Genomic DNA, 25,253 nt, shown 5'->3' with positions numbered 1-25,253 from the left:
AGATTTTTGTGATGCTTGCTCTTCTGGTGTGTTTTCTGTTGTGGGAAAACAGCGATGAAAAGCTACCTTTTCTTCTAGGTTACAGTCCATCTCTGAGGCAGTCAGAGGACTACTGCTGCTGTCTTCTGGCCTGGCTCCCACTCAGCGACTCTTTCGAAGGAAAACATTTAACTGGGGCTGGCTTACAGGTTCTGAGGTTTAGTCTATTATTGTCATGGAGGGAAGCATGGTGGCACGCAGCAGACTTGGTGCTGGAGAAGGAGCTGAGGAGTTCTGCAACTGCATCCCTAGGCAGCAGGAAGAGAGAGTGACACTGGGCCAGGCTTGATCATAGGAACCCCCAAAGCCCACCTCTAATGACACTTTTTCAACAAGGCCACACCTCCAAAAATGTCATTCCTCATGTACCGGAATCTGTTCTTTTGGTTCTCAGGCAGGTAGCAGTTTTTTGCATTGTATCTTCTCCTTGGTGGTAAGTCTATAAAAGTAGGATTGCTGTGCCACTTTATGTGAATTCTTTTGGGAAATACTGCCAGTGTGCTCCTTGTCTATGCTCTCTTTGTCAGCCCCACTAATAGAGTATGTTGTTAGAACTCTTGGGATGTTTACCAGCCGAAGTTGTTGAGGAAAGGCCTTTACTGTTCGTGGAATTATCTTGAGATTGTTTTGCCATGAATAGAGTAGTTCATCCTTTTGTCTGTTTAAGGGATTATCTACCCCTTTAAACTTTTTTTTTTTCCCACGAGACGCGAGGAGTCGGGCGGATCGAGCGGGATTCGAACACGCAGAGAGACAGAGAGAGAGAGAGAGAGAGAGAGAGAGAGAGAGAGAGAGAGAGAGAGAGAGAGCGAGAGAGAGAGAGAGAGAGAGAGAGAGAGAGCGAGCGCGCGCGAGAGAGCGAGCGCGAGAGCGGACGGACCCGCGCCCTCTGCAGGCAGATGCCTTATGGGCTGCGCCACCGCCGGTTCGCTGAGCTTATCTACCAATTTGATAATTCTTGACATTTTTAGTTGGGTTTGGGTTTTTTGTTTTTGTTTTGCCTATTTTTTGTTTGTTTAAATTGGGTATTTGGTCTTTCTTTGAATCATAAATATACTTCAGTGATGCAAGTCGGAAGTATTTTGCTGTTGTGTTACAATATGAGAGTTACCTGGTCAGGTCAGAGACTTAACTCGGTAGCTCTGGCTTGGTTGAACTCAGTGTAGCCCGTCCTTAGCCCCAGTCTCCTGTGAGCTGGGGTCTGAGCCAGCACCACGCCTGGTCCATAGGAGTCTTATGTCCGTATCTTATCGTTCCTTTAGGGTTTTGAGTCTTGACCTTTGTCCCTTCTAGGTCGTGGTGGGATTTACTGTGGTTTCTTGTGTGTGCACTCTTCCCCTCCCCTTTTTGTTTCTTGCACCTCAGCTAACAAAATGATAGGGACCTCAGAAGATAAGCCCAAAGGCTGCCTGCTAAGTGATTCTAGATCTCCCCAAGCTGCCAGTTGAGACTAGCCATCACAGGCAGTGTACTTGAAGTGAGCCAAAGTTGGCACCTTTCAGAAGTACTAAATAATGAATACTAGAAAATATTTTCTTAATATATAAAATGATAGAAGGCCAGAAGTTAGCAACTTACAACTAACTATAGCCTAACTGGGTAGAGAGCTGTGTAGGAAATGACTCTTGACCTCTGTTTGTCCTCCCACAGACATGCAATGCATGCACACATATGCACCTCCCTCCCCCAAGTTTACTGAGTGGTGGTGGCTGTAGAGTCTTACTATTTAGTACAGGCTGGCTTAGAACTTACTACATAGCCGACTCAACTCACAGCAATACTCTCCTGCCTCAGCCTTTTGAATGTGGAGATTATAGAAATGTACTAATATGCCTGGCCACTGTTTTTACAGTATTGGGGATTAAAGTAGGGTCTTATACACACTAGGTTTATTTATTTATTATTATTTATTTATTTATTTATTTATTTATTATTTTTTATGTGCATTGGTATTTTGCCTGCATGTATGTCTGTGTGAGGGTGTGGAGTCTCTCATTAGGGTTACAGATAGTTGTGAGCTGTCATGTGGGTGCTGGAAATTGAACCACATCCTCTGAAAGAATAGCCTCTTAACTACTGAGCCCTCTCTCCAGCACCAGGGTTATTTGTTTTGTGTTTTAAAACTAAATAGGGAAACTGGAGTGTATAGCTTCTGGACTCCAGGTGTCTTCTTCCCCATTCATTTGTTTCTTTTGAGACTTTTCTTATATCTAATGTAAGGCCAAAGAAAAGTAGTTACTATCGCAATTCTATTTAGATTGCATGTGACTTTTGGAAGTGGGGGCAGAAGCTGTGTTTCTGTAGTCAGTGCATTTAACCACTTAATGCTGCTGCTGCTAGAACTCAGCTCCTAGATTGGTAATTAAATGTAAAACTCTTAATACCCAACATTTAGTAAGCAGTTATTGTATGTTAGTTATAATAATCATTACAATTTGTCCATTAGGTTACTTTAAATCCAATTTTTAGGCTGAAGAATTGATTTTTTTTTTTTTTTTATATATATCACTTTTAGGTCTGATGAAATCTGGTAGACTTATTGACAGTAGCCAGAGTTAGGATTGGCTGAGAACTGAATAGAATGTTAATCTTAAGTATTAAAGGACTGTTCTGGTTATACCTGGTTATTCTTGTGGAACATGAAACTAAATTACCAATTAACACTTACATAGTATTAATTGAAGTCATGTACAAGTGTTTTATAGGCTATTCTATTTCAGCTTGACAAGACCTTGAGAATTGTTTGATTACAAACATTAGCTGGAGTACCAGGAGTGTGGCTTTTGAGTGAAGATACCAGTGTCCCCTCACTCCCCTGGGGTATGGGTTTGAGGTGAGGACACCAGTGTCCCCTCACTCTCCTAGGTTTTCTTCTTTTCCCTTTTTGGCTTTTGGAAGGTCAGTGAGATTTATACTTGAGTTTCCTTTCTCTGTGAAGTGTGGGACAATACATAACACTGTACTCTGAGGACAGTGCAGTGGTGTGTCTCTGGTTCTCTGTGTCTGCCCCCATCTAAATAAACTCTTGGTTCTTGGGATGTTAGAGAGCATACCTTCCCTCCCTACTTACTAGTTTCAGCACTGTGTCTGGGTGGAGTTTGTTTTACTTTGTTTGCTTGGTTTTGTCTCTTTAATACCTGCTGGTTTGGATCACTTTTGACAGTTCTCAGAGAAACCGATGCCTTAGGTACATCTGACTTTTCTATTATTAAAAATGGTACAACACTGCTTTGTAGCAGAATGGTTAGGTACCATGGACATTTACTTGCTTTTATGGTGTGACACCTGTTAGCTTTTGGGTACACAGAACAAGTGTACAAGTAAGTGTTTGGGACATTTGAGAGTGGTCAGTGATATTGAGATTATATATATATATATATATATATATATATATATTTTCAGGCTCACAGTAAAGTCTTATAAACTTGGAGTGCACTCATGTGTGTGTTGTCTTAGAAATCTGTAGAGAAGGGACCAGAATCTGAAGTGGAAGATACTTATGTTTCAAATCCAGTGGGCTATAGGGTGGGAGGGGTCTGTAGCAGAAAAAGAGCTGAACGAGCACCGTTTAAGAGTATTCAGTACAAAGGCTGGCATGTATTACAAGTTAATGTTAGAAGTGCTTTTTTTTTCAGGTTCTGGCTCAGGGACTTACTCCACATGTGTTCTGACAGGCGTCCAGGGTAATACACTAGAAACAGAGCAGAGCTAGCATGCCTTTTAAATATTTAGCTATGCTCTGTTAATTGTTCCAAACCAAAGAGGCAGTTGCTATGATTTATGGAAGACTCAGAGCATACGGTTCAAGCTAACATGACTCCACTTACAAGTGCTAACTCCTTGCACTTCATCAGCCCTCATCCCACACCTGGCGGTCTTCTTTGCCTCAGGATTATTGGTCTCCCACTGACACACTAGGAAGCTTCCTTGATAGCTTAAGCCTGAACCAGCCTAGCAAAACACTAGGCTAGAAATACACTTGACTGCTTCACTTTGTGGCTTCAATTCTTATGTCTATATACTTGTTAACTCCACTTGCTAACTCTATTCAGAGACTCCTTTTTGTTCATTAAATGAGTAATTAAAAAAAATTCGTTAGTAACTGCAGAAAAAGTCGTGGGTTGTGGAGAACTGGAGAGGCTTATTAGTCATTGAGTGAGAATTTGACTTCTGAGAGAAGGGAAAATCCCCACAACTTATACAGGTCAGTGTGTAAAGAAGGGTATTTGATGTTGAGCCTGACAACATAGCTCCATACCTGGAGCATGGTAGGAGAGAGCCGCCTACCACAGTGGAGGTTGTTCTCTGATCTCAACTGGGGCACTGTGTGTGTGTGTGTGTGTGTGTGTGTGTGTGTGTGTGTGTGCGCTCGCCACTCCCTTCAACAAATACACAGATAAAAAAGACTTTGGTTTAACCCTAGTTAGTTTTTTATTTAATAACTAGATACAAAGGGTGAGAAGAAAGAAGAGAGCATGATACTGATAGCACAGCTAAGTCTTTATTCTTACCAGAGGCATGTGTGCAACCTACACTTAGAAATACCGCTCAGAATTTCATTGAAAAGTATTGGATGTATTAAGAAACTGAAGGAAGCTCACAGTTGCGTGAGCTTTAGCCTGCCTTAGAGTTAGGAGAAGCATGCAGAAGGAACACCTCGGGCTGGAATTCCACCATGGTCTTTCTCCATAAGATTTTAAGATATATATATAAAATGTATTCATTTATTTAATGTGATAATTCATATAGAAAATAAGTTTAAAATGTTATTGATTTTAATTTGTGACAGGATTGGGGACGTCTCAGATGTTCACGGTAAACATTTGAAGAAAACTGATGGACAGACTTTTCATTTTTAGTAAAATGTGAACACTTCAGAGGAACTTTTCTAGTGACATCATTTTGTTTTCTTGTAGGATTTGGAGTTTCATGGAGTCATGAGATTTTATTTTCAAGATAAAGCTGCTGGAAACTTTGCAACAAAATGTATTCGGGTCTCTAGCACAGCAACCACTCAAGATGTGATTGAAACACTGGCCGAGAAGTTCCGCCCTGATATGCGCATGCTCTCTTCTCCCAAGTACTCCCTCTATGAAGTGCATGTCAGTGGAGGTCAGTGAAGGCTGTGTCCTGACCTGGGGTCAGCCGCTTGCTACTGCTCGTCTTTCTTTCCTCCACCCAACAGTGATTGACAGGATGGCAAACTTTTGTAAGACTTGACGTGTTCAAGTTCTTACATATAATATTTATTAGAAATTATGATGAATATATTTTATATATAATTATTTCTTCAAAATAAGTATCATTAACATTTCATTAAAATGAATCACCCAACAGATCCGAATGTCTTGTATGTTAGTGGTATTGTGTACTCCTTGCTTTTGGAAGACATCTTGGGTGTAGGTAACACTGCCATGAACACTCATAGCTCAGATCTGTGAAGGTCAGGTCAGGATCTTAGCATCATACTTTGGCATTGTGTTCACAGCACATTTTTTTCTTACATTCCTTGGGAACAACAGGACATCTTGAGGAAAATCTCCTTATAGATTTTGTAATTTCAGCTTGTTCTAACATTAGCAGTTGTTGTGTGAGATTATTACTGGGGGGGACATGAAAACATTTTTATTCACTCTAGATAGAGAATCAATAGCATACCAAAGTACAGACACTACCAAAGTCCAATTACTTTTGAACCAGTGAGTTTTATTGGGCTCATTTAGAGGGATATGAGTGAGGGTTTACTTAGAGGCGCAGAAATGACTCAGAAGTCAGCTGCATCACAAAAAGCTATTCTAGCATGGGTGACAGTTTCTGAAAGCTGGCCTGTAGCACACCACACATCTCAGCAGATTGGAGGTTGTCCTTTCTGGTTAGAGTGGTTGGTCTCTGCTTTTTCCAGGTAGCTCTGCTGGTCAGAGCCTTAGCTCAGTTTGTCTGAGAGTATCTAGCAGTCCTTACTGTGTACGTATACTTGGGCAGGTAGAGAGCCTGCCCAAGAGAGATTCTGATCAGCTTTAGGGACTTCCTGAAACTGTTGACTTGTTTACTTCCTGAGCTTAAGGAGCTTCCCTGTAGGATGGAATATTTGACATCCCTTTAGCAGAGTCTGTGTCTTAATGTGCTTTTCTCTAAGATGGAGATTTTCCTGTCAGGAAATCGCTGTCTAACAGCAGTTAATAAAAGTGTCTGGCAACTTGATAATACAAGTTGAGTTGACTAGAAATGCAGAAACATAAATATTTTATAGGTACATTTGGAAATGTGTAGTACCATATTAAAAAGTGTGAAGTACAACAAACACTGCTAAAAAGGATTACGGCCCAACCCCAGTACCTCTTAAATGCCAGCTGCGAAGTTTTTAAAACATAATAGATTTTTCTTCATTTTTATGTACACAGCTTTTTTTGCACATTTGAAATAAGACTGAAATGTTTTTGATGTATAGGATTTTCAAGTGTTGTAATCACCTTTCTTTGGAACATATAAAATGATTCATATTTGTTTGTTACTTTATGATTGTGAGCATATTCCCCGCTAAAGTGATACCCAGACTAAAGTCAGTTGTAGAGGGTGTTCCCAGTTTGGGATGATTTTCTTGGAGATGAATTCTTCTTTTTCCTGCAGATTTCTGTTACTAGGTTTCAAAGAAAAGGAAGCTGCTGTTTGTGCCCTTTGGTTATTTGAATACCACCAATAAGTGATTTGGAATAATATGAAAGATTGTTTACATGATTTTGAAAATTACATGTTTTTGATTTTTCCAGAAATCTCTCCACTTCCTTCATGTGCTTTTTATCTTCTTTCTCCTTGTTTTCTTTGTTTCACGCTGTGGCTAGAAGCCAGGGTCTCTTTGCATACTAGGCAACCTGCCTACCACCCAGCTGTATCTCATAGCTGTATTGCTCCAGTGATCTGTTAATGGCATATGTATCACTAGGCCACAGAAATGCATAGACTTCCATTTATTATGTAGATTCAGATGTTGGTTAATACTTAACAAAGGCTTGGTCAGTTTTTGAAAAAATAGTATATATAAATGAAAAGAAAGGTATTCTTTTCATTCTTGATCACAACTACTACTGATGAGCATTGTGCCTCCTGAACGTGGTGAACTTCTCTGACACAGATGCTCTTTCCCTCCACATGGTACTAACAGGGTTTGCAGCAGACTGCTAGAGACCAGGAGCCCACTTGGAGCCAGGGTTCTTTAGCGTCTGGTCTGGTACTAAAGATAAGCCTGCTCCAGTTGGACATATCAGAGCTCATTTGTGGCCAGTTGTTGCTGGGTGTCTCTTATGTCTGCTCCCAAGTGCTGGGATTAAAGGCCTGTGCCGCCACTGCCTGGCTCTAGTTTAACATTCTTAACAATACATTTCATCTGGTTAGTGAACCAGCATGGTAGAACAGTAGCAACAAGGTGCTGAACTAATCAAAACTGATTGCAATGGTAACAATACATTTCGGTCTCTTAGCAGTTGGTAGTCGAGGCACTAAAGTATTTTATTTATATAGAGTTAAATGTATGTCATACGGCCAATATTGTGCTCATGCCAGGAAATGACCACAGCTTGTTCTTCTTTCCATTTCATGTTTTGAAGAAGAAAGAAGATTGGACATTGATGAGAAACCTCTAGTTGTACAGTTGAATTGGAACAAAGATGATCGGGAGGGTAGATTCGTCCTTAAGAACGAGAATGATGCCATTCCTGCCAAGGTGGGAGCAGTCCCCATGTCTGTGCCAACTGCAGCCCAGGGCTGGGTCAGTGGAGTGGACAAGGCTCATCCTATCATAGGCGCGTCTTGTCTCTGCTTCTCTTCTGTAGTCCCTCACCTCCTCCTAGTACATGTGGAAAGCAGCCTGCTGGACCTGGTTTTTCCTTATTTCACCGAGCTACCCAGTCGTCCTTCCTCACTTTTCCCAAGAAGAGTTGTAGATGGTGTTGAGACAGAGCTGATGATGAGCTTGTCATTTTCAGCTTTCTTCCAAATTGTAAAATCACAGTGGTTCCTATAGGAAATAAAAGGGACAAAGGAAGTGTTAGGGACCTAGTTTTATGTGCGACTTCCTAAGGCACATTTAAAGCATTTTCACATCACATGTTCAAGATTAGGAATCAGAAAACTTCTTTGGACTCTTTAGATGCCATAATAGAATGTGTTTATGTTCCTTTCCTGGTGCTGTGATAAAAGCAATTTAAAGGAGAGTTTGTTTTGCCTCACACTTTGATGGGGAGGTCCCAGAGGCAGGAGACAGCTTATCTATTACACTGATGTGACCTGAAATGTAAGTCCTGTGCTAAATTGAGTAATAGCATATGCAATATTTTGGTACTAACAAGTGGCAGCAAATACAGAGGTTGAAAATATCTTCTAATTTTTTCCCTTGTGAAAATGTTGCTACGGCGGAGCAGCAAGGAGTTTCCCGTTGTCTTGTGTCCATGTTGCGTGCTACCCTGTAAAGCTACATAGCTGTGCTCTTGGCCTTTCTTGCCCCTGGATTCTGGTGGCTGGCTGCATTGTGGCAAGTGTATGTAAAGTAGAAAGGGGCCATGGCTTTCCTGTTCATGTTTATTCTCGATTTCAGCTACTCCCTTGTATTCACTTATAACAAAGGAAGGCTTTCCCCTCCTCTGTACCATAACTATTAGTTTTCTTCTTTACTTATTAAGCTACTTAAAAACAATGTAGCTATATATAACAGGCCAACTTTGTAGGTTGAAATTCAAACTAAAATAAGCAACTAATAAACAAGATCTGGAAAATAATCAGACAGTTTACAGAAATAAATACAACTTTGGTTCATGAAACCAGTTCATAGCTATGGTTAACACTTTTGTAGTTTTAGAAAAACCACCTGTTTATTCAGTAGACCCCTTGCCTCCATAGCTTCATTGGATCACCTTCTCTTAGTTACTTAATGCTAACGGTTTTTGACTTTTACTTAGTGAAAATCAGATTTTCTCGTTTGTACTCTTTTTTTTTTTTTTTTTTTTTAAAAAGCTGTACTGTGTTTCCTATTCTGATTTTGGGTTTTTGTTTTCTTGTTAGTTTTAAATTGAAGTGAAATTTACATGTAGTGAAATACATCCATATTGTATTCATGGGGTGTGACAAATGTTAAGATGTTACTGTCAGCGTAGTCAAGGTATGAAGTGCATTCCCCTCCTGGGCCCCTCACTGTTTGAGTTTGCTTATTTATCCTTGGCTTGTGAGGCTGAGGTGGCAGCAAAGCCTAAGGAGCCTGGTGTGATTCCTGGGGGTGGTCAGTGTGGTGATAATATTGCTTTTACCAGAAGACTCAGAGTAATGGACCTGAAAAGCAGGAGAAAGAAGGTGTTATTCAGAACTTCAAAAGAACACTCTCAAAGAAAGAAAAGAAGGAAAAAAAGAAGAGAGAGAAGGAGGCATTGAGACAAGCCTCTGATAAGGAAGAAAGGCCTTCTCAAGGGGATGACAGGTAGGTCTTTCTGGAAGCATTTCTGTCATTCTGAGCTACAAACCAGTTGTGTCTAATAGAGCAAACTTACCTCACTTATTGGTAATTGGTGGCACAGCGACTGAGACTGTCATGTCAGGCTTGCTGTGGAAACCTGAAGTCCTCCGGGAACCTGGAGGCCCTTGTTTAAACATGGCCCCTATCCTATTAGCAGATTAGTGCCTTTATCTCACAGGGAAGATGCTGCTCCCTCTGTGCAAACACTGGTTAACGTTGTTTTTCCTGAACAGACCACCACTTTTAGATGTCTGCATGTCTTCAGCGAGTCCTTTGAAACTTACTTCTGTAGTTTTGGTCCCAGAGGGAATTGTGGTTCCATATTTAGCATATATAAACTGGTCAGAATTGGCAGGACTAGGGAGCAAAGCAGATTTTCCTTTTCAAATTCAGATGCACCTTGGACATCCATGTTCTGTTGCAACAGCCTCATTGTGGATCACCTTCCTAGGAGGTGATGCTTATTAAGATGCTTGTGAATAGCAGTTAGTGGGTTTATTTCATGTAGTTATCTAAGAGTTGGAACACATCCTAGAGAAGACATCTCAGCTCACACTGTGTGCCTTTCACACTGTGTGCCTTGTCCTTTCCCTGGCTCACCTTTACATTATTTGCTATAGAAAATGAACTACTTAAGATGAATTATATCATTTAACCTGATAGCTTAAAGTAAGACTTCTTTTTAAATAAATTATTTTATGATTACATGTTAATATCATTAAAATTTATTCAAGTATTTATATTCAGTTTTCTGCCCATGGCTTTGTACAGTTGATTGATTTGCAGAAGCTGTTAGAGCAGTATCCCTATGAAAGTTTACAGGAAAGTAAATGTTCGTGGATCTTTTAGGTCTTAAAAACAATCATGCTATTTAGTTTAGATTCTTTAAGATTTCGTATAGTTTTAAGTAAGGGTATAGTTTAAGTATAATTTTCAGTATGGCTTCCTGCATTTGGATGTCGTGCTGTAATACTGTCTGCTGTTGGAGCACAGTGCTACTAGAGGCTGAGCTGCACAATCCAGTTGGAAACTGAAATGCGCGATCCTTGTGTTTTCTTTTTATTGCTTTGTTCATGAGCATAAAACAGTTGTGTAAGCCTAAAAGTTTAGTTATAGATTTCTTAGTCTGTGCATCTACATTTGAGAGAAACTGTATTTTAATCTCATGGTAACTCACGCATGGTAACTAGTATACAGTTACCTATTGGGGACAGATGTAGACAGGTGACATTGGCCATTGTGATACTTGTATTTCTAATAGGAAAAAAGTTTAAAATATCGTTGGTGATCTTTCTCCTTACAGTGAGAATTCTCGACTGGCTGCTGAAGTTTACAAAGACATGCCTGAAACCAGCTTTACTCGCACGATTTCTAATCCTGAAGTTGTTATGAAACGGAGGCGGCAGCAAAAACTGGAGAAGAGAATGCAAGAGTTTCGGAGCTCAGATGGGCGCCCTGACTCGGGTACATAGAGCTGTTTTTCTGAATATTCACTGTAAAATGTATTCCATTACACTCTTTTATATATGTATTTCTTAAACTGAGAAAGTGGGTGAAGTCTTTTAATAGCGAATATGTCTGTGTGTGCCTTACATAGAATTCTTTTCATTTAAAGAATAGCACTAGTCAGATAGACTTGCCAGTGAGGCTCTTCTCCCCCACTGTCTTCAACCCAGAAAATGTTAAGTATACACAAAAGACAAAAATAGCTACCACAATTTTGAAAATTATTAGCTCATATTCTTCTATTTTTCATTATGCATTGCCCTCTCAGTCCCAAATTACTACTGTTTTGAAGCAAATTGCAGCTAGTTCATCTGTAAGCATTTTAGTGTATTTTCATGAAGGGCAGAGAGTCATAGTAAAACTCCAGGACTGTTGTCACATACAAAATACCTGACAGCTGCTCGTTGAGCCATGTGCTTACTCATTGTTTAAACTTTGATAGCTTTTGATAGTTTTTTCTTCACTCACACATGTGTATGAACACACACATGATCAAGATTGAGTCATATATGTAAGTCTCACTTTTTTTTTTTTTTTTTGTTGGTTTATCTTTTAAAACTTAGGTGTGTTGGTTGGCTTCTGTCAACTTGACACAAACCTGGAGATATCTGGGAAGAGGGACTCTTAATAGAGAAATGACTCTGTAAGAATGGCCTGTTGGTTAGTCTGTTGGGTATTGTCTTGATTAATGATTGATGTGGGTGGTGTCACCCCTGGGCAGTAGTTCTGGGTTGTACAAGAAAGTAGGCTGAGCAAAACCATAAGAAGTAAGCCTGAAAGCAGTGTTCCTCCATAGTCTCTGGTTTTGCTCCCAGGTTCCTGCCTGACTTCCCTTCAGTAGTTGATTGACAACTGTTAAGCTGACATTGGTCTCCATTGCAACAATAGAGACCCTAAGACATCAGGTTTTGTCTTATAGAATCTGGTGACAGTCTTACTTTCTAATGATCTTAATAAATAATAATTGTGTCAAAATAAAAATAAGATTTGTGTTCAAGTATGGTGGCCCCTTCCTTTGATTCCAGCAGAGGTACATGGATCTCTGTGAGGTTGAAGCCAGCTTGGTCTACAAGACAAGTTCAAGACCAGCCAGGGCTTTTTAGTAAGACTCCCCTCCCCTTTGTTCTTTATTATTAGCAATATGAGTCTGAAAAAATTTTAAGCGCTTTATGAAATTGTATGTTTGTGTATGTTTACTTTCAAAGACATAAGTCAGAATTGTATTAACATATAGTTAATTCCTATTTATATGACAACATGCTATGTTGATTTATATTTAAGGTTTTTTTTATTGGATATTTTATTAATTTACATTTCAGATTTTATCCACTTTCTCCCTTCCCCCCGACCCCCTAATAAGGTCCATTTAAAGGAGTTTGGCTTCTGTTGTTGTACAAGGCAGTGCAGGGCGCACAGAGCACAGGGCTTTCCTGCCTTATCTCCTCTGTAGGACCTGACGGGTGCTTCCCGTCTGTGTAAGACGTAGATATCATAGAGCTGAAATAGTCAGCAGGACTGTTGGAACTACATATTGGTTTTGTGTATTTTTAACTGTTTGATAAAACTTTGACTTACAACTAACTGGAAATTGTGTCCAGCAGAGAAAATACTTGTTATAAAGCAGGAATCACCTGAGTTTCAGAAAGAAATAATTGTATTAGATTGTTAATCTCACCTTACCCCCCAAATTTAGTCTAATGTCCGAATGTCATCACCTGTATTTGTCTTACAAGATCAGCTTCAGGTGCTTGGTACTTGGGCACTACAGGGCCATCTCTAGCACTAGGCAGCTTGCTCACTTGACAGTGAAAAGATTCTGATGTTAGGTTGTGTAGGATTTCTTTATAGACTGTTTTTTTTAAAGAACAATAGCTCATGTTGAGAACATTCACTTTATTATAGACCCTTTCTCTCAAATCCAAGCCTGAGTGAAAGCATTTTACTACTTATCCAGGTTGTTGTTACAGTAGTCATCTAATATGTACTCTGCTCTGTTTTGTCATTGATCTCATTTAAGGATTGGCTCCATGGACTATGTCCTGCGGTGCAGGGTCACCTGCTTCTGTCCATGATTGTATAGTGTACTTGATTGCAAGGTTTCATTACCCTGGAGCTGTGGTAGGAAGCAGGCCTATTACTGCCTCAGCTTTGTATACTTGGTTCAGCCTTCAATGCTGTGCTGGTTTGAATAGGTGTGGGCCTCATAGCTTCATGTGTTTTAATGGTTGGCCATAGGGAGTGGCACTATTAGGAGGTGTGGCCTTGTTGGAGGAGGTGTGTCACTGTGGAGGTGGACTTTGAGATCTCCAATATATGCTTAAGCTCCTCCCAGCCTGTGGGTCAAGATGTAGAATAGAACTCTCAGCTCCTTCTCCGGCCCCATGTCTGCCTGCATGCTGCCATGCTTTCCACCATGATGGTAATGGACTTAAATGTCTGAACTGTGAGCCAGCCCCAATTAAATGTTTTTCTTTATAAGAGTTGCCTTGGTCATAGCATCTCTTCATAGCAATAAAACCCTAACTAAGACAAATGCCTTGAAACTCAGTCTTAATTGTATACTTTATAGGAATGTAGTGTTAATGCTTGTAAGAGAAAAGGAAAAACCAAAAACTACAAGCCAGGTATGGGAGTGCATACCTATAAACCTAGTACCATCATAGTTACTCCCACATTGCTGTGATAAAATACCTTGACAGAAGCAGCTTAAGAGAAAATGAATTTATTTTAACCTACAGTTCTGAGAGTATACAGTCTGTCATGGTGAGGAACACATGGCAGTAGTCAGGATAGTGTGAACAGAGGCCTAACTAGTCCTGTTGCATCTGCACCTGGGAAGCAAAGAATGAACAGAAAAGTTTTATGTGCTCTGTCCAGCGAGCAGTTTCTTTCAGTGAGAGTCCACTTTCCTAAAGGTTCAGCAACATTGCCTAGCAACACTATTAGCCATCTGGTGACCAAAGTGTCCTACACCTGCGACATTTCACACTCAAACCACAACAGAGGCTGAGGCAGTTTTATGTCTTAAGGACTACATACTAAGATCTGCTCAGAAACACACGCACACACAGTTGAGAACAATAAGGGTTTCTTGGTTCTGTAACTATTCTGGCAAAGGATTTTGTTTAAGGATTCTGTACACTGTCTTATTCTGTCATGTGCCAGAATTTTTGTATAGGAAAAGACGAAAAGAGGTGCATGACTTGAATCCCAGCACTTCGGAGGCAGAGATAGGCAGTTCTCTGAATTCGAGGCATCCTACAGAGAAACCTTGTCTTGAAAAAAAACACTTAAAAAAAAAAAAAAGATTTAGAGGGCCAGAGAAAAATAAGGAAGACTACAGGTAACAGAAGGAGTGCTCAGAAGTCCTTATGTACGTATGCTAACCACATGTCTCATCTGGAGATACTTCTGCACTATAGGAAGGTTATAACATTGTTACGTAATGAGCTCTGGAAGATGAAACCCTGGTTCTGCCTGAGGAATAGTCAGACAAGAGCTCAGGAGTGTGTGAGTCATGGGGAGACAGTGGCTCAGAGTATCAGCTTTTATTTGATTGATAAAACATTCCTGCAGACAAAGTATTTTGTAATGTGGGCTTGAATGCAACATTGAGATATATTTTCAAGAAAATAGTAAGCTTATTGAATGTCAGACAGATGGCCTGTTCCCCCAGTATTTATTCTTCATAGTTATTGGCAGTCCTTGATGGAAGTTTTCTTTATATTTTGTAATAAGCTGCCAAAGAGCTTTAAGGTCGGGACATAGCTACCTTTGTAGGTAGCCTCAGCCTCAGACTTGGAGAGATTGCCAGGAAAGCAGAGTGTAGGAAGCTTGTGAGGGAACGGTGCTGAAAACCAGCATAGCCATGGAAGTACTACTCTGTCCACATAAAGCGTGACCTCTGACCTCCTGCCCCACACTGAAAGATTAGAAAAGAAAGCTGAAGAATACTGAGAAGTAGCATGAGACTGGGATTGATAATAGACTGGCTTTTACTGAAGGCGAACTTGGATAGATAATGATTGACTCTAGAGCAGCAGCAATGTCAGATGTAAATGGGAGGAAGAGAGGTGACCTGTGTGGTAGGGAGCTATCATCACCAGCTGTTCCTGGGAAAGTCATTGGTTAGAAAGTACAGCAGGTCCAGTCAACCAAGCATTGTACTGTGTGCTTATTACTCTCAGATTCTGGAGACTGAGGCAGGAGGATTGTTAGTTTGAGGCCAGCCTAGCTACATAATTCAATTGTATCTCAAAAATCAAAACCTGATATTTGCTATGGACAGTTACTTTTTTAGAAGGTTGATAATTGTACAGAAAATATAAAGATTCAAATACTCAAAGTAAGCTCACATAGTGTTGAGCACACGCTTCCTCTAGTGTGTATGAGCCCAAAAAATTTGTTTATAGAAGTTTTGCTAGCATAGTGGCTCATGCCTATAATTTCAGCACCTGGAAGCCTGAGGCAGGAGGATTGCCACAAGTCCAGCCTCGGCTATTGAGTTAGTTCTAGGCTAGTCTGGGATACAAACTGTTACCACATCTCAAAGCAAAACAAAAGGAGAATAAGCAGATTAAAAAAAAATCCCCAGTATGAGGAGAAGTATTAGAAAATCAATAGAACTTGCTTATTAAAGGAATGTTTGAAGTCAAACCATTTTTATATATTTATAATATCCAAGAAATTCTAGTAAACTAAATAATATCAGGAAAGTAGCAGTTTGCTAAGGAGTCAACAATTCATTTATTAGGTTCAATATTTTGTCAGTTCAAAAACAAAAATATGTAGTAGTGCATGTGTGCATCATGCATGTGTGTGCAGCTGCCTGGAGGCCAGAAGGGGGAGCTGAGGTCTCTTAGAGTCATGAGCGGCCTGTGTGAAGCTAGGACATGAACTTGGGTGTTCTGAAACAGCCACAAGAGCTTTGTTTGTTTGTTTGTTTGTTTGTTTGTTTTTCAAGACAGGGTTTATCTGTATAGCCTTGGCTGTCTCGGCTCTCCCTCTGTAGACCAGGCTGTCCTTGAACTCAGAAATCCGCCTGCCTCTGCCTCCCAAGTGCTGGGATTAAAGGTGTGCGCCACCACTGCCCGGCGCCACAAGAGCTTTTAAGCACGGAGGCATCTTTCCTGCCCTATTTTTGTCTGTTATAATGAACCCCTGAGAAAAGTGTACCCTGATAGCTAGCCCTATGGCTGTGTGCTAGTGCTGTGCTTGATTCTTTGAACAAGCCTGGGGCCAGAGCATCCTAGGACCTGATGCAGATGTCATATCCTTAGCTGGGTTTTGGAAGCTGATCAGACATCATAGCTCACACAGGCTTTGCTCCTAGACTTGTAAAGCATTTAAAAACAACACTCAGGTATATTCACTCTGATGTTTTCAAAGTGTAGCTGATCCAAAAAGTGCCTGATATATTTCAGTTAGTAGATTTTTTTGTTGATGTTGTTTTTGTTTTTTCGTGACAGTGTTTCTCTGTGTAGTCCTGGCTGTCCTGGAACTCACTCTGTAGATCAGGCTGGCCTCGAACTCAGAAATCCACCTGTCTCTGCCTCCCAAGTGCTGGGATTAAAGGCGTATGCCACCACCACTGCCCTGCTTCAGTTAGTACATTTTTAATATTGTAATTTCCTTGCTGAATTTCTCTTGTTTTGCTGACTCTTACCTTCTTTTTAAGTTTTACTTATTTGATTTTGGAATGCACATGTGAGTGCAGGTGCATACATGCCTGAGAACGTGTGAAGGTCGGAAGTCATGGACTAGGTCATTAGATTTGCTTGCAGGTGCCCCTGCTACTGAGCCATTTCACCAGTCCATGGCACTGTTTTACATCATTCTTCTCTTCTACAGCTTGAATTGATTTCCTTCCTTCTGCTTGCTTGTTTCCTCCTGAAGTCATTTTTACAAGTACACCTTTGATGTCAAGTATTTCGGTCATTTCATTGTCTTCAGATTTAGTAGTTGAGCAGTTCCTCTGTAGGCATTGCATTGCCCTCTTGTCTACACTGTCATGTTTCTGATCTGCAGTCTGCACATGCATTGGCTGGCTTCTTCTAGAGCTCCTCCTTCTCTTCCTCCTCCTTCTTTTTCTGTTTCTTCTCTTTTTGTTCCTCTGTCAGGGTCAGCCTTGCTTATACACTGAAGGCCTAAAATCAGCCATAGGCCTAAGTCAGCCTGCTACACAAAGTCTTGGTCTCTGTGGAAAAACACTGAAGAGATGGCTATAAGATCGTGTAAACAAGTAGCCTTGGTGGAAATTTACCAGCCTGGGTAGTCATAGACCTTGTAGATAGGCAGCCTTGGTGGACAGTACCAACTTAGATAAGGACAAGTGAATCATAGACAGAGTCATAGTGACCTATTCCCTGAACCTTCACTGAGCTGATACCCTGTTCTGGAAGACATCTGTACTCTCCCTGAACCATCCCCTTTCCCACATCCTGCCTTTATGTGTTTATAACCCCTGTGTGAAAAAGTAAATATAGCAGTTGATCAGCCTGTAGACAAGCCGCTTGTTCTTTGTGTCCCCTGTCCTCCAGTTCTCTCTTCCAGGTCTTCTGCTCCCAGTTCAATGCCCCGTGGGACTGAGGCACTCCTCTTCCTTTTCTATCTTTTCTTCCCTTTCCTTCTTCCCTCCCTCCCTCCCTCCCTCCCTCCCTTCTTTCTCTCTTCTCTTTCCTTTCTTTTACAGGGTTTCACTATGTAGTTCTGGCTATCCTGGAGCTCACTATGTAGTTTTGAACTCGCAGAGATCCACCTGCCTCTGCTGGAGTGCTGGGATTAAAGGCTTGAGCCAACGTTCCTGCTTTGTTTCAGGGCTTCTTAGCCATGAGTTGTAATAGAAAATAGATTAAGAGAGTCAAGTTGACAGAAATGTGGAAATATGTATATTTCCACTAAGAAGGGAACGAACAACACCTGAGGAAATCGAAATTGTCCTTCCTACGTCCAGGCCCCTTAAGTGACTGTATACCTACATATAACTATTAGTTTGTAGCCCCACAGTGGTGGCAAATGCCGCGTGGAAGTCTTTGGATTAAATATCCGAGGTTCTTCTGTTTCCTAGCTTATTTTTAAAATACTGGTTTGTTTAGTGGAACTGATCCTTGATGTATTTGGGCTCCGTTTGCTTCAGATGAAAGCTTCAAAAGTAAAACTGGAGGAAGCAGGTCTTGGGGTTACAGGGTTGAGGAAGTTGGGAACAGGGGAAAAGAAGTGCAGGACAGAACAGTGTGGAGTCCCCTATCTCCCTGTTATAGAAGCCAGCCCCAGGGCCATACTAGATGTATCTGTACCGCTGTAGTCGGTGCTTTCCTAGTGATGGCCAGTGTTAGCAGCCTCTGTCAGGGACATAAAATGAAGATGTACTCAAAGATGTAAAATTCCTTCTTCAGGTGGAACACTGAGAATATATGCAGACAGTTTGAAACCAAATATTCCATACAAGACAATCCTGCTGTCTACTACAGATCCTGCAGACTTTGCTGTAGCAGAGTCTTTGGAGAAATATGGTCTGGAAAAAGAGAATCCCAAGGACTACTGCATTGCCCGGGTATGTAACTACAAATTGACTTTCCCCCAGGATTGTTCATAAGACTTGGCATATAAAGGATTTTTTTTTTAAATTTTGGTGTGTATTCACTCATATTCATGACCCTCCCTTCTTTTATATAACATAGAGGAATAGTAAACAAATGTAATAAAAACAAATTTGTGTTCTTAAAATAAAAGATAAATTGAACAAAATGTAGCCCAAAGTTATTCTACCAAAGTTAATCTCATCATTAAAGTTTTGATAGACATTCTTCCAGTTTTTATTTTGTACATATATTATATGAGTCAAGAGGAGTATAACCAATTTATGTATGTGTAATTATATAATATATAAATAAAATGGTCTCAGCAGTGCTGCACATTGGAGGTTGAGAGAACCTGGTGGCTGTTCAGTCTAAGATGTGGGGATTGCATACATAGAGGGTCCAGTTGTGCAGTCCTGGTGTGAAGCTGAGGGTCTGACAGCGCCCCAGAGAGTCACTGCTGCGATCTTCTGTTGAAAGAATTGAAGAAGCTTGAGCATGATGTCCAGGCAGTGCAGCAGCTATAGAAGTGTAGGGCTTGCACATGCTGCTGCCTCCTTCTGCTTCCTTCCTTTTGTCTTGTTTAAGCCCCCGGCATGTTGGTGCTGCATCCAGGGCTGATCTTCCCCACCTCAGTTACTAGGCCAGCCAACATTGAAAACACAGTTATAGACACACTCAGTCCTTGTAGTTGACATTCAGGATCAGCCAGCATAGGTAACAGACTTGTGTTTATACTAAAATCGGCTTTCATGATCACCTGCAGCTTCTCAGAGGTACTCTCTTCTTGTGACACTAGGAATAGAGTGAGTGAGTGTATCCTGAAATTGATTTATAGTAGTAAGTAAAACAGCAGATTTTCTATTTAGTCATAAACCAATTAGAAGTTCTTAGCCTCTGTGTCAGTTATAACTGTATACTTACTTATTTTAGCACTTGTCCAGTTATAACTAACAGTAGTTTGTTTTTTGCTTTGGAAGGAAGGGTTTGTTTTGGTTCAGTTGTTTGAGGGTTTGGTCTACTGTGGTAGGAATCCATGGCAGCTGGACTATGAGGCGGCTGTTCACATTTTATCCATGGTCAGGAAGCAGAGAGAAACGAATCATAATAGATTTTAAAACAAAGATAGCTGGTGTTTTATTACAGCAAGTAATTAAAAAAATATTTCATCTGTGAGTGTGGGTGACATGGTGTCTTTGTCCATCGCTCTCTCCTTTTATTTTTTGAGCAGGCTGTCTCTTGACTGAACCTGAAGCTCACTGTCTTGGCTGGCCTCTGGGTTTCAGGATCTTGTTTCTCTCCCCTAGCACTGAGTTTATAGACATACGCTGTCATGCCTGTTGGTTTAGGTTTTTGTTGTTAATTTTTTTATTCTTTGAGCATTTCATAGTGCATACAATGTACTTTGATCATATCCACCTCCCTGGGCCTGCTCTTCTAACTCCTCCTCCAGCTTTCCCCCTGCCCCCTCTCAACTTTATGTTCCCTCTTTTCTTTTTTTTTCCTTTTTTAATAACCCACTGAGTTCAGTTCAGTTCAGCTTCAAATATATTTATTCATGGGTGTGGAGCCATCAACTAAGCATGGTCAGTCTACCAAGGACCACTCTCCCTTCTGCAGAAGAAGCTGTGTGTAGCTCCTTAGCTTCGGGTTGGGCTTGGGAGCCATTCTCTGCTCTGTGATGGGATGTTGACTGGCCTGATCTTATGCTGGTCTTATGCAGGCAACAAGAGCTCCTGCTGAGTTTGTGAATGCTGTGGTCCTCTGCTATTCTGAAGACACTCTTTTAACTCTCTCAGGCACCTTTACCCACTGAACCATTTTGCTGGCCCATTTTTTTTTAATTTTTATTTTAGCTTCTATATAAATCAGTACGTTCATTTTAAGTTAATGTTATCTTTTTTGTTATTGAGATACCCAGTTGACCCAGTAGTGTTTTGAAAGGCTTTATTTTCTCTCCCTCCGCATGCTCTGTTCAGTTACCTTCATTTGTGCGAGTCAGTTTGTATACTCTGTTGTACTTTGTTGATCTTTGTATCTCTCTTGCCTGTACTTTAAATGTATATCTTTCCTGAAACGTGGTATTGCTAAATTGTATGACAAGGGGAGGTTTTTAGTATAAGTCAGTTATTAATATTCCATGGAACTACATGGTTTATTTTATGATAATAAATGTTGTAACAGCTTCATCTTTTTAAACTATGTGATTTGTTTTTACTATTAAAATTAGAGAGTAAAGTAACCATTTCTCAGGGACCTTAAGTTACAGAAGTAGACCATGAGCTTCATTGACAGTCCCTTTTGCGCTTGTTTGATTCCTCTGGAGGAACTGTGGTACTTTGGCCTTGGCTCAGTCTGAACAGCTTTCTGGAGCAAGCTTAGGCAGCCTAGTTAATGATTTTACCCAAGTTAGAGTTGCATTATATTCCCAGCTTGCTATAGTAAACTATAGCTGTTTCATAGCCTTCTTTCATTTTATTTATTCACATAATTATTTGTTGAGTATTTAAGTTTTTCTTTTTTGTTAACTCTTCTGCTAGAATACAAAGTTAAGAGCTGCCCCTAAAAGAGCTTATAATAAAAAAGACCAAAAGGTCAAAAAGAAGAGAGACAGTTGTCTTTAGACTAGAGAGTGCTGTGTGATGTACGGCACAGGTGGCCTGGACTGTGGGCTCTTAGTACACCCATGTACCTGTGGCCTAAAAATGAGTGGCATAACGAGAGGCTGGGTAGATAAGTGAAGGTCAGGTCTGGAAGGCATAGGTTATAAAATTTAATAAAACGTGCTAATGAAAACCAATAAGTTTAGCATGGAGAGGTTGTTACTCGTTTTCCTTTAATGCTAATTTGAAGCCTTGTACAAAGGAATAATAGGCTTCTACAGAATTGTTTAATCTGTTTTGTAAGCATGATGAAAGGTTTGCATGGAAAAGTCTGTTGCAGTCAGACCTTTTAATTAAGAAGTTGAAACTATGGCTCGGCTTCTCACGTTTATTTGCACTGAATCAGAGAGTGTAAACTCCGAGTGTCTGTAGAGGCATCAACCCGATTCCTCGCCCATTGGAGTCCTGAGTGAGTAAGAAGTTGGCCTCAGTAGACATGCATAAGAAATAGTGACAGCATTGGTAAGAGCATAGTGAGACGAGATTATCAGACATTTGCCTGAAAACAGTTGAGTGGTTATGGAATATACCTAAACAGTATATTTATAATGATACCATATAGTTAGCTACAGTAAAGACGGTTTTGAGTTGTAGTTTAAGATTTCGGATTATATGAATTTATTTCATAAATAGTTGCTTGAATGTGAAAGATGGAGTAGGGACTATGGAGGACTGTAGTAGAGGAGTTATCTTTCTTTAAGGAATCACTTGAAGGCTAACTATGTGGTTTTTTATGTGAACATTTGTAATAAATGGAAATACTTAGCACAATTCTTCTTAAGACCCAGGTGAATAATTGCCAAATTTACTATCCTTTATTAATCTTTGTTTTCTCAGGGACCAGTGGAAATTGTTTATAACACTTGATGGGATTTATTTATGTATTATTTATTTATTTATGCTTGTTCAGAACAGTACTTTGAAGGTAGGTATGAACAGGAGTACACCAGTATTCAGGAGGCCAGTCTGGTCTATAGAGTGAGACCAAAGGTTGCAGGACTTCCCCTGAGCACTTACTGATCTGCTTTTGTGGTATATTCACTGTAAATTATGTTTTCTTTAGGTTATGCTTCCTCCTGGAGCCCAACATTCTGATGAGAGAGGTGCTAAGGAAATCATTCTTGATGACGATGAATGTCCTTTACAGATCTTCAGGGAATGGCCAAGTGATAAAGGTATAGAGAGTACACCTTGTTAGTCCACCCGTCAGATTTTGCTATCTCTTCTTCATCTGGTGATAGGGAAAATGGATGTATGTGTTGGTGATGGGTTTCGGCTCTAGTTTTCAGTTTTTTTATAGACTTGCTGAATAACTCCTTGGTGGTACCTTGGCCAGCAGGTGCAGTCTCAGCTCATTGGAGTATCTTTTACAGATGACATGGCAGCTGAGGTGCCAGACTACTGGTTTTAGTTAAAGATGACCTGCAAAACAGTGTCCATACTAAGCACAAGGGCTATGTGGTATTTGAGCAAGTTTGTTAGGACATGGATAGTAACCTGCACCCCTGAGGACTGTCTAGTAACACAGTTACTTCAGATACAGGCTGAGTAATCTGAACTCAGAACTGAGAATGCAGAAGTATTTGAGATACTTTGAAAGTGGATCCAGGTCTAAGCATGACCGTTTCTTATGTTTAACATATACCTTACACACAACCTGCATATAATTTGGCACATGATTTTTAACGTGTTGATGTTGTACGTGCAACTTGTCATGAGGTTTGGTTTTTGGAAAACGTAGCCATTTTGGATTCAGGTGTTGGATTTAGGGATGCTCAGCCTGTAATGTGTGCACATCTGTCACTGTAGACAGTTTCCTCTACCTCATTAAGATTGATATAGTTGACTTTCTAGGTGAGTGCCTTTACGTTAATGAAGACAAAACAATCCTTCCTTATCACATGAATATTGCATGTAGATGGATAGCTTAAAATACAACCCCCCCAAAACAAAAACCCCAAGAATAAGTGCATTTCTAGCTTCATACATATTCTGCAGTATTCTAGATAGTTAAAACAGTTTATTTTGAAAATTGTTTTGAATTTTGAGTTAATTCATTTGAATTAAATAAAAATCAGGTCAGCTGAGATATTTGTATATGTGTATTTGTGTGTGATTGTTTACTGATAAGGTTGTCTACAAGTGCAAGTTATTTATTTTTAAAGTAATGTGCCATTTGCTAGTCTATGTTGTTCTTGCTATCTCGCTTATTTGGAGTTTTTCAGAGCACACAGACTAGACTAGTTCATCCTTCACTGAGTAAGATATCAATTGTGTGAGCTTTGCTCTGCTGTTCCTTTGCAGATGTTATTAAAATATGTCTTCTTGGTTTTGTTTGGGCCAGTAGTTGTCAGTCAGTGATCATCCCTCCTGATTTGCTTGGCTGATAATTGTCATTGTCACTGTTCCAGGGATTTTAGTCTTTCAGTTGAAGAGGAGACCTCCGGACTACATCCCAAAGAAAATGAAGAAACATGTTGAAGGGAAGCCATTGAAGGGGAAAGATAGAACTGATGGGTCTGGCTACGGCTCTGCTCTTCCTCCTGAGAAGCTGCCCTACCTAGTAGAGCTAAGCCCAGGTGAGAAAGCCAGGTAGAGTAGGAAATGTGTTTTTACCTCAGACGTTTCTACTTTCTAATGTTTTTGTGTCCATTTACTTAAGAAATCATTCATAAAATGACATTTTTTTTAAAAAGCTAAAAACAACCCCTTAAGCCCATAGAATTCATTAATTCATGAACAAAAATTAAGTTCACATGAACAAAAATAAATATAACACAAGCTTTAAAAGTAATAAGTAGTATTTAAAAGTTTTAAATAATTGGTTCCTTTTAAGAAAACTTTTCCAAAGTAGCTTTAGTTAATGTACTAGAAACGAATTGAAATTTACTCTTGCTGGAGTCAACCTCAGTGTATGTATGTGAGAGAGAAAGGGAGAGATTATACTAATTGTTTATGACATATGTACAGTGTTTATTAGATTTAACTATGTCTTTGAAACCTACCATAGTAACTAGTAGGCTGTTTTAAAATAAGTTTATTTTCATATTATTCTTCTAATTATATCACAGAATTCTTGCAAGCTGAAGCTGTTGTCATAAGTTAGTCACTAGGTAGACAAATACGCTGACATTCTGTAAGTATGTTACAGATACACACATCCCCATGTCGTATGTATTAGCATGAATGTGCTCTATGTGACATGTTTATTAGTCATTTCCAGTTTAGTTCAAATGGCATTATGTGGCCTGTATTTTTAAATATTATGAAGATATTTCATCTACTATCTTCTAGTTAGGAAATGAAGTCAGTAATTACAGATAAATAGCATTAAAAAGAATATATTACATAAATAATATGCGATTTCTTGGGCCGGTTTTCTCCTCTCCTTAAGGTTTCGGTGTTCATTTTTATTTCTAAGGTTGCTTCAGTTTCTCCCAGCTGGCTACTCTAGTTAACTAGAGATTAGATGCTCTTTGTTGTTCAGCAGTATTAGGAGACAGCCGAGTTACACTGATGCAGAGAGCATAGTAATGCTTGAAAGCCACTCTAGTTTATGGCCAAGGTGCTGTGGTTCCCAGAGTAATAGTTTCATATATATTATATTTGAGGACCTGGAGTTTACTGTTAGTCAGAGACGTCCTGTGTTCCTGTCTGTGATGTAAGGACATGGTGCCTTTTACCTGAAGGAAGGAAGAGAAACGGTGAAAATGCCATTGGGTTTTAACTGATGAGTCTGTCCATTGAAATGTTGCATTGGTTGCAGAACTTACGTGTGGTAGTTGAAGAGTCTCAGTTGTTAGCAGTTGACAGTAATCTTTAAATGTGTAGTAGAAAATAGACTTTGGTAGACAGCAGAGAGGCTACATCAGACACCATTCTGGGCTTCAGACATAGAGTGGTAACAGCACAGATTGACCCAAACCTCCTCGTATCTCATGGTTTGCTGCTTCCATGGTTTGCTTAGTTTTT

General features: G+C 40.0%; 1 protein-coding gene across 21 annotated transcripts in view; it reads left to right on the top strand.

Moving 5' to 3' along the window:
• The window catches only part of Afdn (afadin, adherens junction formation factor), a 123,777-nt gene that overhangs the window by 32,537 nt on the left and 65,987 nt on the right, over positions 1-25,253 (top strand). For 11 of the 21 annotated variants that reach the window (XR_013107942.1, XR_013107943.1, XM_076926581.1 and 8 more), the window contains exons 2-8: positions 4,956-5,151; positions 7,641-7,756; positions 9,336-9,499; positions 10,839-10,999; positions 18,436-18,593; positions 22,345-22,456; positions 23,693-23,860. Coding sequence is in view for 19 of the 21 variants with exons in the window: in XM_076926581.1 (XP_076782696.1) it covers positions 4,956-5,151; positions 7,641-7,756; positions 9,336-9,499; positions 10,839-10,999; positions 18,436-18,593; positions 22,345-22,456; positions 23,693-23,860 (1,075 nt within the window). In the remaining 2 variants the exon portion in view is untranslated. The remainder of the gene's footprint in view (positions 1-4,955; positions 5,152-7,640; positions 7,757-9,335; positions 9,500-10,838; positions 11,000-18,435; positions 18,594-22,344; positions 22,457-23,692; positions 23,861-25,253) is intronic. The other 10 variants (XM_076926579.1, XM_076926591.1, XM_076926593.1 and 7 more) reach the window with 3 other exon arrangements.

The sequence above is a fragment of the Arvicanthis niloticus genome, chromosome 28 (genome assembly GCF_011762505.2).
Source record: "Arvicanthis niloticus isolate mArvNil1 chromosome 28, mArvNil1.pat.X, whole genome shotgun sequence".
NCBI classification, from domain to species: Eukaryota; Metazoa; Chordata; class Mammalia; order Rodentia; family Muridae; genus Arvicanthis; species Arvicanthis niloticus.
The sequence above is the reverse complement of the archived record's forward strand: the minus strand, read 5'-3'. Positions and strand labels throughout refer to the sequence as shown.